The 18,314-nt window shown below is 47.5% G+C and overlaps 2 protein-coding genes across 2 annotated transcripts in view; one reads left to right on the top strand and one right to left on the bottom strand.

Moving 5' to 3' along the window:
* The window catches only part of ssh1a (slingshot protein phosphatase 1a), a 31,505-nt gene extending 22,039 nt beyond the window's left edge, over positions 1-9,466 (bottom strand). The window contains exons 1-2 of the mRNA XM_035379113.1: positions 8,473-9,466; positions 1,831-1,868 (exon numbers count right to left, since the gene is read on the bottom strand). Coding sequence (XP_035235004.1) covers positions 1,831-1,868; positions 8,473-8,553 — 119 coding nt within the window. The 5' untranslated portion in view covers positions 8,554-9,466. The remainder of the gene's footprint in view (positions 1-1,830; positions 1,869-8,472) is intronic.
* A 1,812-nt stretch (positions 9,467-11,278) lies between these two features.
* On the top strand, positions 11,279-17,933 carry LOC118207055 (D-amino-acid oxidase-like). Its single transcript, XM_035380338.1, has 11 exons — positions 11,279-11,537; positions 12,382-12,578; positions 13,075-13,189; positions 13,894-13,970; positions 14,157-14,222; positions 14,778-14,832; positions 15,144-15,248; positions 15,375-15,457; positions 15,807-15,924; positions 17,308-17,406; positions 17,789-17,933. Exons 2-11 carry the CDS (start codon positions 12,385-12,387, stop codon positions 17,912-17,914), a joined length of 1,038 nt encoding a protein of 345 aa, XP_035236229.1. The 5' UTR covers positions 11,279-11,537; positions 12,382-12,384; the 3' UTR covers positions 17,915-17,933.
* Positions 17,934-18,314: the final 381 nt, after the last annotated feature.

The raw sequence follows: 18,314 nt of genomic DNA, 5'->3' as shown, positions 1-18,314 counted from the left end.
TCCGGTCCCCGGGTCTGAGTCAGCTTCCTGTTTCTCAAGCGAAACAGAACGTCAGCAGCAGCAGCAGCTCCCCCGGCCGCTCGAAGGGCAAGGAGGAGGACGAGAGAACAGCGAAGGGGAGACGCCGGAAGGAGGAGGAGACGGGGGCCCGTCCGACCGCGGGACGGGGGCGAGGGAGACCTCGTATCTCCGGCGCGGGCCTTTTCCGACGCCCGTCCGATGGCGGGACGGGGGCGAGCGAACGCAGCCTCACCAGAGGTCAAAGGCTGGCGGGCCGTTCCCTCGCCCGCCATTTTGGGGTCAGGGGTCGGGGTCAGTTCGTGCGGTTCGTCCGCCCTTTACGCTGACCGCCGCGCGGCCTCCAGAGGCTCAGATCGCCCGCTGCTCCACACAGCCCCCCCCCCCAGCTCCTCGTCCAGGTCAGGGGCGATAAAACAACGGTAAGACCGCCCTGACGTCAGCTTATTTCCAACGGACAAAGGGGAAGCCCCACCAATCATGGAGTCCGCTGGGTAACAACCAACAGAACACCAGTGGTGACTGGTGGATGTTTCCTGGCCATACTTATGAAATCTACGCAGTAATTACCAGTCACTTCGGATATCCACCAATCACAATCGGCGTTGTTCTATACGGTTGTCACCAATGTACTCTGTGATTGGTGGAGCTCCTCTCCATTTTCCATGAGCAAGGTCAGAAGGTAAAAGGCCCATTTTATCATTTCCTCAAAATACATTTTTTAAATTAGATTCACAAGCCAAGAACACAATAAATGTCCTATTTACCGGTGTGTATAAAAAAATAAAATAAAAAAACCTTTTCAAACTTGAAAACTTAGATGAAAAGATGAAAGAAAGTTTTCTCTCAGTAGCGTCCTACATTTGAAGCTTGACGTGAAGGATTTAGGACACCGAGTCACTCCCCAGGGACCCCGGCTCTCGCTTGCACACCCCTTTTTTAGGCACGAGTCACACGACCTTTCCGAAAGCGAAGAGAAAAAATCAAAAAATAAAAGTGGCACCGTCATCCGTTCGTCTGCGTCACGTACCCGCCCCCGGGGGCCGCCCCCCCGCCCCCCCCCCCCAGTTCGCTTTAGTCCCGAGTCTCAGCGTTCATCACGATTCACAGGCTTCCGACACGATTCTGTCACTCAAAGCCCCCCCCCCACCCCGCGCTGTTCTAAATACATACTGCGCACGGCAAAGGAACCCGGCAACCACATTACACTGACAGACACAGAGACCAGACATCACTGACCACAGACCAGACATCAGTGACCACAGACCAGACATCAGTGACCAGAGATCAGACATCAGTGACCAGAGACCAGACATCAGTGACCAGAGACCAGACATCAGTGACCAGAGATCAGTGACCAGAGATCAGACATCAGTGACCAGAGACCAGACATCAGTGACCAGAGATCAGACATCAGTGACCAGAGACCAGACATCAGTGACCAGAGATCAGACATCAGTGACCAGAGATCAGACATCAGTGACCAGAGATCAGACATCAGTGACCAGAGATCAGACATCAGTGACCAGAGATCAGTGACCAGACATCAGCCTCACAGTCACTCAAACTCCAGTCAGAACTACCTTGCTGAGTAACAGAACCTTAAGCATTTCATTCATGCACATAAACTTCAGGAGCTACTGCTAGTGTTACTTAACCACGGTGCGCGGGGAACCCAAACAGAGACCGAGGGCTTCCCGTTAAATTCTCTGCACACACAAACACGGCGTCGCTCCTCCAGACGTCCCCGAAAGACGAGCCGAAGGAATGCACCGAGCGAGCGAGCGAAAGCATCGCTTTTTGCGAACTCACCTCTGGTTCAGTCGACGCTCGTCATCGCTTCCAAAGTCCTGCAAGAGAGGGGGAGAGAGAAAAAGCCTCATTTCAGAATTTCAGCCTTTCGAACGACTCCAGCAACACGCCGGCGGCTACAGTGTCGGCAGTTCAGCGTTTGCGACAGAAGAGCAAAACCGTTCCGCACAAAAAGGGACAAAATTTGTGCACAGATGTAAACACAAGAGGGGATTTTTGGACAACGACATGCAGTCGTTGCGTTTTCAGCGTGGAAAAACGATTGTGGGAAAATGATTGTATTTGAAGACGGTGTTCTCCTCATTTGATAGGTTCCCAACGTTTTGAACGACATTATGCTCTGGAGGGGAAAAAGAAAAAAAAAAAAGAGTATGCAGGTACGACCGGTCGTTACATAAGACTCTCTGTACGTGACCCAAATTTGAAAAGAGAAGTCGGAACAATGCGTTTCTGTTCTACTCCGTGTTATAAAAGAGGAACACAATGCCTCAAAAAAAAAAAAATACACGCATTCAGCCCACATAGGCCTGCGGGGTTCGACGGGACAGGGGAAGAACCGGGCGGTGATTCTGAATCGGGTTTCATCACAAAGCCGCCGGAGGGGAAGAGGCTGCCCTTTGTTCCGGGCCCTCGTAACCAGGGCTATCGGGGGGGGGGGGGGGCGTGACAATATGGCGGCACGGGTCATCTCCTCGCCTCGGGCTCCGGCACTGCCAGCGACGCGATCGGGTTTTGGTGTCACCGTGGTGACAGGCGGACACAGGAGAACGCTTTGGATCAGAGACCGTCCCGGGACTGTCCTTGTCGCCTGTCGCCTTCATGCCCCCCCCCCCCTTCCCCACACCTCCCCGACACACACCTCCCCTTTCGCTCTCTTTCCTAAGAGCATTCCGGAGCCCTTGTCCCCAGCGGGTCAGAGTGTACGGCACACGCCGCAGCTGTCCGTAAGGCCCATTACTGAGCCCGGGAGCACAATAACGAGCGAGAGCGTGCCACATCTCAACCCAACAGCTGCAGTGACCGAACCCCCCCGCAGCCCAACAGCAGGGGGTTAGCTGGGTACTGGCCCAGCGGACTGGCCAAAGGCCCAAACAACACAGACTTTAACGGCCGCCATTTTCATCCTGCTGCTCTCCAACAGCTTTTAATGGCTCTGTCTCATACTGTCTCCTTGTGATGGTATACGAGCCCATATTTACAGAGGAAGTTAAAGTGCAGTACGTTGTACTAGACAGGCTTTTAACCCTTTGAAGAATAAGTCTTTTTTTAATTTTTTTTTTTTAAATATTCAGTGTTCTAGAACTCCACTGCTTCCAGTCACCAGTAGCGATTGTGACATCAGCGTTAGAACGTTCAGTTATGAACATTCCAATCGCATATTTGTGATGTCACACACCTCAAAGGGTTAAGGACTCCCACACCAGGGCTTAGCCTTCCGAACTCCGCAGCCAGAGAAAGAAGCACAGCGGGAGAGGCACAAGGTGAGCAGGTGTTAGTTTGACCCCGCGACCCCGGCTGCTAACGGCTAGCGGCGCGGGCTCCCCGGGTCACGGCGGTAAGGCTCTCCCGCCTCGCGGAGGACGAGACGTTAAATACGGGGCAGTAACCGCCGCTTTTGTTCCCGCCTGAACAAACGGGGCGCGGGTAACGGGATATGGGCCGTCCCGCTCGAGAGGCCCGCCGGTCCCTTTCAGGCGAGGGGGGGGGGCACGGGGGACCTGAAACTCACACCCGGGACGCGTCGGCCGCTGTGTTTAAAAGAGGTTTCGGTTCCGCGTCGAGGGTAACACGATCGTCTGCGGCGGACCCGGGGGGGGGGGGGGTGGGGGGAATTTCGGCCGAAGAAACCCGGCTGTACCGCGGCGCTGTTCAAAGCAGGCTGGGTCAGGACCGCAGCAGAGCAGCGCGGGTCAGGACCCAAAGGCGAGCGCAAGCGGAACCTCTCCTGGGTTACGCGGGAATGCGCGGGGACGTGAAACCGTAGCGCGCGGGAGCGCGCGGCCAAACCCCCGCCTTCAGCCCACACTCGAGCGAAAACACAGAAAACTGAGAGACTAGAACGGCCCGTTCGCCTCAACCGACATCCATCAACAACAATAACGATACACACAATGGAAGAAATAAGTACAGTACTCCTGGGATGCAGTTGTATTCAGAGTGCTGGACATTCGACAAAGGGTGTTAGCAGTTAAAATAGCTGTACTCATAAATTAAAACATATATTTACTTAATCCTCACTTCCTCTAACAGCAGCAGGAACCCCCTGGAGACCGCGGGGGGGGGGGGCGTCGCGATTTTGAGCACCTCCTCTAGTGTGAATCTGCAAGGTGCACCAGGCGACGCACCCGCAGAGCGGCAGGGAAGCAGAGCCGCCCGCCTCCCCGGCCGAAGTGCTGAGTCACTGAGGCGCCCGTCGCAGGGTTCGTGGCGCAGGGCGGCAGCTTCTGGTGCGCCAGTGGCCTTGAGACCGACCGTGCGTCCCCCCCGTTCCCCCCCCACCCCCCCACAGGCGACGCTGCGCCAGGTTCACGCCGTGGCTCCCACGCGGGAGAGGGAGAGAGGGAGAGAGAGCGCTCGCACGGGTTTCCGGAACAAACCGCCGCGGCGGCTGACTCAGCTCCGCCAAAAGACAGCGAAGCGGCGTCCGGTCACGTTCAGGCTCTGTGTAAGATAAAGGATGAGAGCGAGGCCTTTACGTACCTGGGAGGCTGGCAACACAGGTGCTCATTATTCCAAAGGGCGGGGGGGGGGGGTAATGTGCTTATTATTGTAAGCTACAGCACAATGGGGTTTCACAGCCATTATAATACATCCACCGTTGTAGCCCAGGGTGTGTACTTGATATCCTACATTTTGGGAGGACTGAGAGCAGCCTAGAGACTCCATCTAACCGCCCTCCCTCCTCCCGGGTCCCCATAACATAGCCGCCCCCCCCCCCCCCCCCCCCCCCCCCACTCCATTCGACGCTAAGTTAGTATGACATCACTGCTGCAGCAGTCTCCTCTGGGCCCTGGCCACACCCCCTCAGACTGGAATGCGGCCGCGCAGTGAATTCTAAACGGCGAGCTAGGAGCCATCGATACGGGCCAGGCTGGTCTCCTCTCCTCCCGGCTTCTCCTCTCCCCGAGCAGCTGCACCTGTCTGCCTGCCTACATATCCCACAATTCCTTGAGTCATGGACAGGGAGCGAAAAACACAATAACAACAACAACAAAAAACTAAAAGAAACATCAAGGACAACATCTCAACCTCTAACAGCCGGTGATACGAGCGGAGGCTCATTTAATCGCGTGCTTCTGACCGCGAGAACGGCCCCTCCCTTATCTACCGAATGACGGGGCCGTTAGTTACGGCTGCTGTCCTCAAACGGCCTCTCAGCCTCTGAACCGTAACGGACTTTATTATCAGAAAGGCCATCCGCCGGTCCCTCTGCTCTTTTACCGCGCCCCGTAAATAACTCACGCGCACAGTACAGCGCCTGCTAACTGTCGTCCTTTTATTGATCAGCTTATTCATCTTTTGGTCTTTTTTCATCATGAGAAATTTCCGCAAACTAAGGTCCAACACTGTACTTTCCCATTACTACCAACGGGCATAAATCAGAGTGCACTTCTTCCTAGTAAATCTGAAAAGTCAGTAACACTGGTGTTCGTGCCTAGCCCGTGGCAATTTTCTAGTGGCCTAATATTAACCTAAAGTTTTTCAATGAAAATGAATTTTGAATGATCATTCAAACTACAAAACAAGACAGAAATAATTAGGGCAGTAGGTAATTTAATGATGAAGTGCAAGCTCGACCGTGGCTATCAATAAGGAAGGGATCACTTTTCTAAAAACAATTTTTTCCCCAAAACATCTTGAGGCATGAGAAAGCATTGCTGCATCTCTCAAGAAATTTCTGGCACATAATATGACTAACTAGCCCCCCCTACTGGGTCTAAAAGTGTGTAACAACTCCAGATAACCAGGTTCCAGATTTATCTATGGCAGTGGTAACCAACCCTGTTCATGGAGATCTCCCATCCTGTAGGTTTTCACTTTAACCCTAATTTGGCAGACCTGACTCTACCAATTAGTAACAAGATCTCCAGCTGTCCAATGAGGCCTGTTTTGTTACAGCTGTAATGAAAACCTACAGGATGGTAGATTTCCAGGAACAGGGTTGGCCACCACTGATCTATGGAGGTGTTCATCGAAATGTCCTTTTCCACTGCAGAAATGGGGGTCACTGCCTAACTGTTCTGTGTGTGGAGTACATCTATGCCTTTGAGGGAAACATGCTTAATATTTACACCACAATATTTTGGGTAACACTAAAAACAAAAAAGTTGCTTTCTTCCTAGTGTATGACAGCGCTTACCAACAGCTATGAGTGACAATTCAGTAAAACACAGATACTGTCAGGCATGTGGTTTACCTCATCTCACCAAGGGAAATGAAAAAGATGAAAAACGGGAGAGAACAACACACTGAACAGCTCAACGCTCATACAATTACCAACGTTTATTACACAAGAACACCGTATGACAGCTGGCCGTCCGCGATTGTCTGAAGATCAACACGTGACGCAGACAAAAGCACGGACTTCCTGTCACTTTCTTTCACAAAGTTAACGTGCCCAGACGCACGCGGCTGAACCTTCGGTGTCCCGCTGTAAGAACGCGGGGAAAATGAGAGAGTAACAGGACCCCGGCAGCTGTCTGAAAGGGATTCAGCTGGGCTCAGGTTCAATGGGCAGTTTTAATCACTGTGAAAATTAACCCGGGGGAGCCCAGCCTCGCGCGGTTCCCCTTACAAATAGGCTGTTATTCAATCATGGGGTCAAAACTAATGTTCGCGTGTTGCTGCATTAGCAGAACAAACAAAAACCCAAACACAGATCACCATCAACATCGGCTTACTATGTTAGAGAGTGTGAGTGTGTGTGTGTGCACGTGGGCAATAAAGGCTGCTGTAGCTCCTTTAAACGGTTTTCACACACAGGGGACTTTTGCAAGGTCAAAGGTTCAAAGATCAGATCAATTTCACTCGTCAGGTGTACTGCACCGTCAGGTCGTCTTTTCTCTTGGGGTTGCGTGCATGGACTCGCGTGATCATGTGCTACCTTTCAGCCCATTGACAACCCCTCTGTTCAAAATGTGATGACTGGACAAGACAATTAAAAACGGTCAAACCGAACAAGAGATGGTTTCCCCCAACGTTAGGCAAACTTCACTGGGTACCAAATAAAATGTTGCTTTGCATGCATTCGACGGACACGTTGGTAAACAACGCAGGCCTACGAGTCTTCCCCCAACACGAGAAAGAATTTAAAAAATTGCTTATTATAAAAATTTTATTAGTATTTCAGCAAATTAAAAATTGCACACACGACAGAAAAGTAAATGCAGCTCTCAGCAAATACTCCGCAGAGTCAAAGTAACAAATATAAAGGTAGATGTGTAGAATTTTCAGGCAAATAGGTAAAGGGTGACATGGCAAATTCGATATAGAGTAGGCTAACTCCCCACGGGAGCCAAATTACTGTCAGATATTTCACATATATATTTTCAAACCAAATTGCCTTGAATGACTGACAAGCAAATCGACTGAATCACGCATTTCCACAAGCAATCCATCCGGCTCTATCCAGTGCGCCTTTTTTAAACGTTAGCTTGCTAACGTGCGTTATTCATTTTGGAAAACTGTTTGCTGATTAAACAAAAATAAAGCCAATTTGCTACAAATCTTGCCAGAGAGCTAATCATTGGGAAAAGTCGGTTAGATCAACATCACCTGAATGTCACCAACATAAATACGGGAATGACAGTCATGACTCTCTTAGCTATTTAGCGAGATGTTTTTGGCATGACAACAGTTAGCTATATAGCTAGCTAATGAACATTAATGGTGACAGTTACGATTGGCTCACAAGCTATTGTTTACAGTGCCTTCGTGCGTGCCTCAACGTTAGCCAGCTAACTAATGAATGCAGCTTGTCATATTTATCAAACGGCAGCCACGTTTTCCCACAAATCAAACAGGCCACATTATAAATAATCAAGATAAACATGGACTGGCTAGCGTGCATGCTACCTGTCCTTGTATTTTATACCCAGACTGCAGCCAGCTAACATCCCTTGTATTAACGTTAACGTATGTCTTTTATTTTTTTTTTAATAAAAAAAGAACTAGCACTAAAATATATAGCAATCCATTTTGACGTTAGCTCACACGCCAATCGCGTTACCTCATTATTTAACAATGTCACGGGGCTGGTTGTATTGTTCAAATTAACACTAGCTTCGTTAAGTAATATGTGGTATGTGACCAGCTATAGCTAGCAATCCAATGCATAAAATGGCTCTGTTTTGTTATGATTTTCCATTGCATAACATAGGTAGCTATGTTACTCTCTAGTCAGCTTTTAGTGTCTCAAAATTAATCTACCTAGATACCTACCGTTTTAAGAATACCAAATTTATTTTGTGAAATAAATAAATAAATAAAATGACACCATGATAACCACTCTAGCTTACTAGCTATAATGAACTACATCATTCATCCGAAATATGAGGCCTACATGACTCTCGCTCATCCTCGGTGTATCCTTTGCCTACAGTGCTTCCCACAGAACAGCCTCCCTCCCCACTACTCACTTACCTCCCCCGCGTTCGTGGTGGCCGTGCTGGCAGTGGACGCAGCGCTAGGGGTGGGAGAACGCTGCAGCGTTACCAAAGCCATGGCTGGGGACGAGACTGCCGGTGGGAACTCCCTTGCCGGGAAGAAGCTCTGTTCCTGGACAGGACCCGCTGAGGTCGTCCCGTCACGTTTAGCGATGCTGGTTGTTCAGGACCACCCTAGCCAGCAAATCCAAATGTCTGATTTCACCGTCCTGATAAATCCATCCTCCACTTTTGGCAGTCAAATATCCGTTCGCCGGCCGTTTTGTATGTTCCTAGCGAGATGCATGTGATAATGACATCGGAGGATGCGGTTTGTCATTTGTCAGATCATTAAGGTTAAACAGACACACAAAACATTTCCAACTGGAAACAACGGGGACGGGTGAGGGATGCGCACATCTCCAATGATGCTCCGTCTGATTCTATTTTGTTGATTTGAAGGCTAGCGCGCTAGCTTTAGCTAGTTACAGTATGTGTATCAGAATGTAGCTTTTTTCAGAACAGGGTCGCACTAGTCCAAATCTGATAGATGTGACGCAGTTTCTTCTAACAATGTCAGTTTGTGTTGCCTCTCGGTTCAAACCAGGTGTTCTCAATACCAGACGTCCACAAGCCTCGAAAAACGTCGAAGATGCGTCTCGCCGTGTTGGAACCATCACGTTTGCCGCATGACATTAACACCGGACACGTCATATTTCTTTTAAGAGATTTGTGTTTTGCTTTATTTGTTAAATTGCGTTTTACTTTATTTCTGTAAAAAATAAATTGGTTTATTTAACATGGCAAACTGAATTATGGTGAATTATGTATCTGCTCATTCGGCTGATATCCCCGGTACCCCCAAACAATGCGAAATCGGTCAGTGGTTACACTTAGGAGACTTGCATTAAATATGTTAATCGTCTACCAGGCTACTTTTTATATAAGGGCATGTCTGGTGGTGAATCCAGGTTACAGAAATGATGTGCATAAAACCAACAGCCTATAGCTACAGCCGGACATAGCCTACTACCGCAAAAGACTCTTGCTGTGTAATTCTAGCAGGCTCGGTTTCTAGGCGCGTGACAGAGTACAGAATAAGGAAGTCCTGGATTAAGTCAAGGCTGAGACTTTGTTCCGTAAATCACATTGCTTTATGTGCATATAAGGTGCAGTTCGATTGAAACGAAGGCGCAATTTTACTACTACAGTAGTTTTGGAAAATCACAAATAAACATTCGGAAAACAAGCAGCTCAGTAGCCTACACTATAAGGTCAAAATCGAAGAAAAGCACGTATCTTTCATGTTTGTCGACCAGATCTTGAAAATTACTGCATTAACTTCGTCATAATAATTGGACTTAAGTGAGCAACAACGCATATTTTGTTAATAGTTAATTTATTTTTGTGCCTTCAGCTACTGTATCTTAATCTTTACAAAGCCATGTATGCCTAGCAGTGATTAAGATTGTCTCTGTCACATTGAACTAATAATAAATGGCCTTGTAATTTGTACAATTAAATTCTGTCTGTGAGATTTAAGTGGAACGCCAAGCAAAGTCTCATAACTGTTGCAAAGCATCATCATTTGTCAAATGATTAAAGTGTGGCTACTATGAGACGTAGTCATTAAGACATGACTCGGCATGGCATAGTCTAAATAGAAAGACCTGGCGGTTATTAATGAACTGTAATATTGCTTACAATATTATGAATTTGACCATTTATATTATGTACCGCGCATCCTTTTACCACGCGCTGATGAAGGCATGCATAGCCGTATCGTTTTTTTTTTTTTTTTTGTTTTTTTTTGAAGCTGCTGTTTTCGGTTCATTAGCCTAGTTTCTGTGAGTTTATACCTTCTTTAGTGAGGCCTGTGTTTACGTTTGACCCAGTACCTAAATAATTTCCGTTTTTTTTTTCTTCTGTTTTTCGATTTTATGTGCTCAACTCAAAACTTTAAAAATCTTCATGAAGTAATATGTCACAGAAGGAGGAACACCGGTTTATCTAGGGCACGTGACCCGAAATGGATTTCAACTTGCATTACCATCCAAGTCCCCCTGGGGTCACTGTAGGCATTTGATTGTGGCGGTCACCTGACCATGCCGTAGTGTACACTTTGGCATCAACGTTGACCATTACAATGAGAGGGGAATCCTCTGTCTCTGGTCAGTACTCGGTATTGAGCAGAGGACGGATGTCATCCGAGATTTGACGGGTGCAGAGTTCAAACATTCCACTTGAAAAAGATGACAATCCTGAATTAGGTGCTCTTATAAACAGGCATGTAAGAACTGGCAAGAAAGAAAAGGTGATTGTCTGTACTTTTCTCTGTACTTACATTAATCTTGATTTCAAATCCAAATAACTTAAGTATAGAGCAAAAATAACATTAATTTCACTCATTAACCATTAACATACATTTGTGTGTACACCTAATCTATATACACACGAGTTTGCAAAAGAGAAAACAAGTGCACAAGAAAAAACAGTCAAGTTTAGACTTTTATTGAATTTCTTTATTGGTGACAATGCTTTTTTGTTTGTTTTTTACGTTTTTCCCCCATACGAACTCTTTTTTGAACCATGTTTAAACTGCTCTTTCTGTTGACTGCTTCATTTGTTTTTGTGTTGACACAAATTATTTTTCAACTATTATTCCATCGCATTTTCCCAGTCCCAAACACCTGCTTCCATTGGCACGCGCCGCCGAATCTGTCATTTCGTTCTGTTTTAGCGCACATTCGCCGAACGTTGAATAGGCTATGATTGGCTATCGAAAAGAAACACCCTCTGTTTTTTTTATTTTTATAAAGCGTTCAGTCGGATCGTGCTAACCAGTTATGTAACGTGTGGCCCATTAAATTGCGGTAGTTTTCGATAATTATTACACAAGGCAAGGCCGTTCTCTGGTCTGCTAGTAGGCTACTTACAGGCGATACACTGAAGTTACAGTTCGCTAGAGGTTAACGCAAGCTGTGCACATTGAACTCAGTGACTCTTGAACGTCGTTTGAAAGTGCAGCTGTATGTTCAGAAACGCTTGGGGACTAATTTAGAGGTGCGTATTGCCTTTAATATTACTTTTAACTTGCTTTCCTCCAGACCGCTTTTTGGTTTCAGACCGTTAGAAACCCTTACGTAATCTGTAAAAAATTATGTTGTGAATGCTGATGCATGAAACTGAATAAAACGAAAAACATTTGTCAGTTCAGACAAGAAAGGGTTTCTATGTTTACAAATGTTGTGTCATTTTGTTCAGGTTCACGCTGTAGCATTGGCAGCAGCAACGCAACACGACTTGTGCCTATAACGGCGCGAGTGCCCGCTACAGCTAGCTACGGAACCGGCCGCCCAATATATTCCGCGTTAATTCGCGAATATAAATAGCCATTTGAACTTCAAGTGTATACAGGATGGTGGATTGTACCGCAGTGAAGTGTCAAAATGGTGTTGCAGCTTGCAGTATTTGGGTAGCCTAATTACTTTCACGTCGAGGGCTAAACTTTTCCAACTTCGCTTTGCAGGTTTCCGTCTTTGACAGGATGGCAGCTTTCAATTACTTTTTACAGTGGCTACCCAGCATTGCTTGCTGTATGTTATCTACAAGAGTCAAATAGCCTACAGTTCACTACATTTTGACTGCAGTCAGATGATCTTAAGTGTATTTTTAATTCATTGTTACGAAGGTTCAAATGTGCTCAACTTTTACTTCTCAGTGTAGACTAGTTTCAGTGGGTGCTGGATCCTTGGTTTAACAGCTGTACAGTCCAGTGAGAAGACTAGCACTCACAGTCGGGTCTTAAAATTTTTTATCGCAACACGTGTGTCACAGAAGCGCACGCGCTAAGCAAGCCTTGACTGCCAAAACGCGTCCTTCTCGTTGCAATGTGTCTGTCGTCCAGACGATGCGTGTTGCAGTCATCGGAGCCGGGGTCATCGGCCTCTCCACGGCGCAGTGCATCTACGAGCGCTACCATTCGCTGGTGAAGCCGCTGACCATCGAGGTGTACGCCGACCGTTTCACGCCCCTCACCACCAGCGACGGAGCGGCGGGCTTCTGGCAGCCGTACCTCCACGACAAGGGAAAAGCCCTGGAGACGTGAGAGCCCCCGCCTTTTCGGTTTCTGCCGCCGGCGGTTCTGCGCGGATGTGTGAACGGGGCGCTCGAGCGGTCTCCAGAATTTAAAACGAAAGGGTCCAGTGGGGAATTTTGGCAGTGATGGGGAATGGGTTATTCTGGGTTTCATGGAACCAAATGGCTGAAATTACACGCTTTTAACATGCTAGAACTTACATAGTTGCAACGTGCAATACAAAACAGTGCTGTGTTATGGGGACCTCACATTTTGAAGAGCTTTCCATCTCTATGAACAGTACTGGTTAGAGATGGCAAGAACAATATCTGCAGGTAGAACCCTGTAATCCAGGTTATTTAACACATATGCTAATGAAGTACAACCACCTTGGCTATTTACGTAGTACCTTCTGCTTGCAATCTCACACCAAGGTTTACACAAAGTGTGGTAATCCATGTCAGAAAAACACAAATCTCTGTCGTCCACCTGATGTTTCTCTTTTTATTGTCATTACTTAAGCAAATGGAATAAGGAGACATTTGACTACCTGCTGAGCTTCCTCTCCTCTCCCGACTCCATCAAAATGGGAATTTTTCTCCAGTCGGGCTACAACCTGTGTACTGAGCCCGCCCCGGTAAGTGTGTTTTCCCGCCCTGCAGCTCCCGGCCCGTGTACTCTGCCAACACACACGCTATTTTCATATTTAGGAAAATGCGGAAATGCCTGTTCCACATCCCCCCTGGATCCGTCAGGTGTTATGTAAGTTCAGAGTGTGAACGGTTGCTGTCGACGACTGTTGTCTCTCAGCGCGTGACAAACGTGCCGAGTTCCACAGCGTGAATATTTCACGGCTCTCGCTGAACCGAAGGCTGAGCCTCGGACGAAGTGGGAAACGATGTTCATCCACCCGTTTGAGTTGAATTAGATGGGCGGTTCGCCCCAGAAATGGAATAACCTGGAGTGCTGTCTACCTATCCAGGTGATGAGGTTTTCGAGGGTTCCGCTGCAGTTCACCTGGATACACTGGCCACCCTCAGCCTGGCCAAAGTTTATGGCTGGCGCTCAAAGCGGCAAAAATTGGTGTTCCAAATACTCAGCAGCTACTTTTGCCTCTTTCCAAATATGAGGCGATTACTCAGGAACATCAACAGACCTTGTTGTGCATAGAATATCTAGGGAAAAAAACCCATCAAATCTCAGCGAAAATGTCAGGATGGATAGTTAGCACTCTGGGGGAAGTAGAAATATATCTTAATTTTATTTTTGGGTGAACCGCCCCCTTTAAGACAGTGGAAAGCGATAAAAAAAAATAACACTTTTTTTTTGGTTTCTACATAGGATCCTTCGTTTAAGGACATTGTGCTAGGTTTCAGGAAGCTGACCCCACGTGAACTGGAGTTGTTTCCAGGATACAGGTACTCCATATTAAAAAAAGGTTGTAATTCCTCTGTGTGTTGCTTACTATCTGTTATCAGTCATTGCAGAGTCTTACACCCCATACTGTAATTAACACCTTTGATCAGCCTCTATGTTCTTTCTACTGTATTATATGCAGATTCTAATTAGCTCAGCTTTCCGTCCCTCTGTTTTGAACGCTTTAGCTATGGATGGTTCAACACGGCTCTCATGGTTGAGGGAAAGACCTACCTACCGTGGCTCATGGATTGGTAAGCAAAATACTGTTCAGTCCATTAAATCATCTGATCGTGATGGGACGCATTACAAAATGCCTTTTTTTGAAACATTGCTTGACTGCATTTTTTTCTGTGCTGTTCTCAAAGAACTTAAGATAAAATTGGCTTTAAATTAAACACACATAACTGAGAGTGCTGTACAGTGATCGACCACTCGCCTTGAATCTGCAGAACTATGACCTCGTTCACATTTCATAGATAAACATACGTAATGGGAGACACAAATATATAAGTGAGGTGGAATGTTTTGCTTGTACGTTCTCCAGGAGTATGACAATGTTTTACAAAAGGTCTCATTCTGTGTTAGCTTATAAAGCTGACATTGGATTAAATATTTAGCCATCGTTGCACTTTGCACTTGTCCGTCAGGCTTCAGTTAGTTTTATCACGACATCTCTGGCCTTCCAAATGGAAACTACTATTAGCCATAATGTCTCCTTATCTTAATCACATGCTGTATAGTGCAGTTATAAAATCTAACGGCAAATCAAACAGCAACAGATATGAACGTCTTTGTATCGTTTGCAGGTTAAAGGAGCGAGGCGTGAAGTTCTATCAAAGGAAGGTAGAGTCTTTCAAAGAGGTGAGGGCCTCCTGATGAATCTGAGGTAAAATGAATGATGGTCTCTCACTCTCTCTAGCAGAGTATTAGATCCCGGGCCTATCCTGACTCTTACCTCTCTGATACTGTTTCTCTCTTTCTCCCAACCCTCTCTGTTACTTTCTCTCACTCCGTCTTTCTCCCCACCTTCTTTCACTCACTTTCTTTCTTACCCCGCCCCCTCCCCTCTCTCTCTCTCTCTCTCTCTCTCTCTCCCTCTCTTTCCCCTCCCCCCCCCCTCTCTCTCCCTCTCCCCCCCCCGCCACCCCCCCCCCCCTTATCGGTGGCGGTAGCTGGCTGAATCAGGACCGGACGTCATCATAAACTGCACAGGGGTGAGATCGGGGGACCTCCAGCCCGATCCAGACCTCCAGCCGGGACGTGGGCAGATCATAAAGGTGGGGGGGGGGGCTGGTTTGTTTGGGGGGGGGGTGGAAAGGCCCTTTTAATTTCCTCGTAACGCTGGTTTACGAGTCCTCCCACTCTTACACCAGTTTTCTCCTCCCCTGTGGGTCTGCGACCAGGTGGACGCGCCCTGGCTGAAGCACTTCGTTCTCACGCACGACTTCAAAACCGGCGTCTACAACTCGCCCTACATCATACCCGGGTAAGATCGTTTCCGCGGAGATGTAGCGCTCGGGTGCGACGATTAATTATTTCCCCTCGCTGGGCTCGCTGCAGCTAAGTAAGTGTCGGTCCAACAATGTGTCCCTCCTAACCCATTAACTGCAGGCAGTGGGCACTTCCTTTCTTTCCCCCTTCATACTGTAAACTTTTGTAATCGTATTTATTTCTTTCATTCATTCATTCATTTGTCCATTCATTGATGATGCTGCACAGTGAGAGCCAATGTAAACTGAACCTGTCAATCAGAAAAAAGGTTGGCTCGTTGTTTTGGACATGGCTTGCACTGATGGAAGACCTCACTGCTGCCGTTTCCACTTGCTATGTTTTAGGAGTCGTTTGGTCACAGTAGGTGGAATATTTCAGCTGGGGAACTGGAGTGAAATGAACAACTCAACTGACCACAAGAAAATCTGGGACGAAGTTTGCAGTTTAGAGCCTAGTCTCAAGGTTAGAGGCTTAGAAACAAACAGCGCCAGTGCCATAGTAGTGTCTTTATTCGAACAAAACATTCAAACTATTGCCCTTGGAGAGCTGTAGCTTTTCAGTGTTACACAGCACCTGTTTTATCAGTTAAAGGAAGTTGATTTAAGCAATATCACACGAGAGGGAAGGCTGCTATACCATAAAGCAGCACAGCTGTGATTTGGCCGTAGACACAAGGCCACAGACGGTAAACACATCCTTGCTGATACGCTGTATAATAGCGCAACCTTGGGTGTGACATTGCTTTAATACGTCAGTTCTATAAACGAGAAGGTTATCGATAAAGTAATGGTAATTTGAGTCGATAATTTGGAACAATAGATTATGATTTTATCATTTATTCAGCTCTGCCGACAAAAAATAGCTCCTTCAGAGTTTTATTAGCCACCGTAACAACTGTCACTGTTACCAGGCAACACTATAAACAAACACAAAGGCTGACTAGTTTGCTGACTGGCTTGCTAGCTCACAAATCTAGCCACCGCGTTAATGCTTCTGCAAGATAGTATCACTGTTGGTTGTTTTTATATACTGAACTGTATGTTTCCATTGATTTATACAGTTGTTTAAAGGGCAGTCCAGGACAGGGGTGATTGAAACTCCAGATAAGTTTGTTGGGTTCGACTGGCGGTGTGTTAGACTTGCTACAGCGCTAAGGATGCTGCTCTGTCTCTTCCTGGACTCCAGTGATGACTCAGAAACAACACAGGAACAGCAGGCTTAGTAACGTAATCGCTGTCCAAATATTCTTCCACTGTCATCTGGTGGAAGAGATTAAACGTTGTGTTATCGAACGTGTACACTTTGTTGAAGCTGAAATGTGGCTAACTAACAAAGTAACCTTTTTCCAATTGATATATCAATCTCACGTAAATAATGCAGAATGATCTCAGCTGGTGATGAGGTCCAAGTAATTTTTTATTCCTTTAACTTATTTGAACAAAATGAAGGTTTGGTTTTTGTCATTGAGTTCTTCATTTTCCACAGGATGTGTCAGGATTCCAGTGATCTCACCAGCTTAAATTAATCAGTCAGTCAAAATAATTACCTCTTGCTGATGGGACCGTTGCCATATAGCATATTACAGGAAATGAAAGCAGTCAGTTTGAGTGGTATACATACCTATTTCTGACACAAAATGTTACATTAATAGGGTGAAACTTTGAATTGGCATTAAAAATGCCTAATTAAGAGTAATTAGCAGCTCATTGTAATTGAAATGTTTAAATTCTGGTTGGAGCAAAAATGCACAGCATGCACAGAGGGTCCCCAGGGCTGAGTTTGGGAAGCCCTGGTGCAGGTGTTTTGGTGTGAAGGTCAGGCTCTGCGTCTGCCCCCCCCCCGCAGCACGCCAGAGTGGTGGAGGACTGGTCAGGACTGAGGCCCGTACGCAGCAAAGTGCGCCTGGAGAGGGAGACCTTGGCCTTCGGACCGTCCACCTGTGAGGTGAGCGCCCCAAAAATCGCCACGAACCAGCGGTCCCAGCTGAGCCTAATGTTGCATAAAAAATTTGGAGCGCTGCACTTTTTCAAATAAGTAATTAAATAAATATGCACCGGCAACTTTTGAGCTGAGCTGGTCAAAAGGCCTTTAGGACAAGGTGTGGAAGATGACGCAGCAGTTTTACCGCCTAACCCGCTCCTCCAGAGTTGACGTTTCTTCCGTAACGGGTTTTTTTTGCGTGGGCGCCCCGTTTCTAAGAAGCGGGATCCCCCCCTTTTTTCCGCGGCTAACCGCGTGGTCGTGTTGCCGCGGGAACGGCTCACCTGTCGGCGCCACCGCTGTCCGTTTCTCGCGGGTCACATGACCCCCTTTCCCCCCCCCGCAGGTGATCCACAACTACGGCCACGGGGGCTTCGGGCTGACCATCCACCGGGGGTGCGCCCTGGAGGCCGCCCGGCTCTTCGGCGAGATCCTGGAGAAGAAGGGCGCGACCGTGCGGTCCCGCCTGTGAAGGCCCGGGGGGGGCGGGGGGGCGGGGGGGCGGGGGGGGCGGGGGGACTTACCTGTGCGTGCGCCGGTCACGCCTTCCGCCCCGCCCCCGCTAGGTAGCCTGACCGGATTCCCCCGGGTCAGAGGACCGTGTGCGTAATGCTGCAATAATAATCGACGGCTAACGGCTAGCGCAGTCAAAATGGCCGCTGAAATATGATGCGTACGACTGAAAATATAGCACAAATCAAGATTTTAAGCATATTCCATATCCATAAAAATGTACACCAGTCTTTGCTTCGGCGCTGGAGCTGTAGGTGAAATTCAAGTGTGAGGAGAAGGAAAAGACCTCGGGACGCGTGGAAATAGGGGCTGGAATTCTGGGCCGTCCCGGGAAAAACAGGACATCTGGTCACCGAAAA

The sequence above is a fragment of the Anguilla anguilla genome, chromosome 10 (genome assembly GCF_013347855.1).
Source record: "Anguilla anguilla isolate fAngAng1 chromosome 10, fAngAng1.pri, whole genome shotgun sequence".
NCBI classification, from domain to species: Eukaryota; Metazoa; Chordata; class Actinopteri; order Anguilliformes; family Anguillidae; genus Anguilla; species Anguilla anguilla.
The sequence above is the reverse complement of the archived record's forward strand: the minus strand, read 5'-3'. Positions and strand labels throughout refer to the sequence as shown.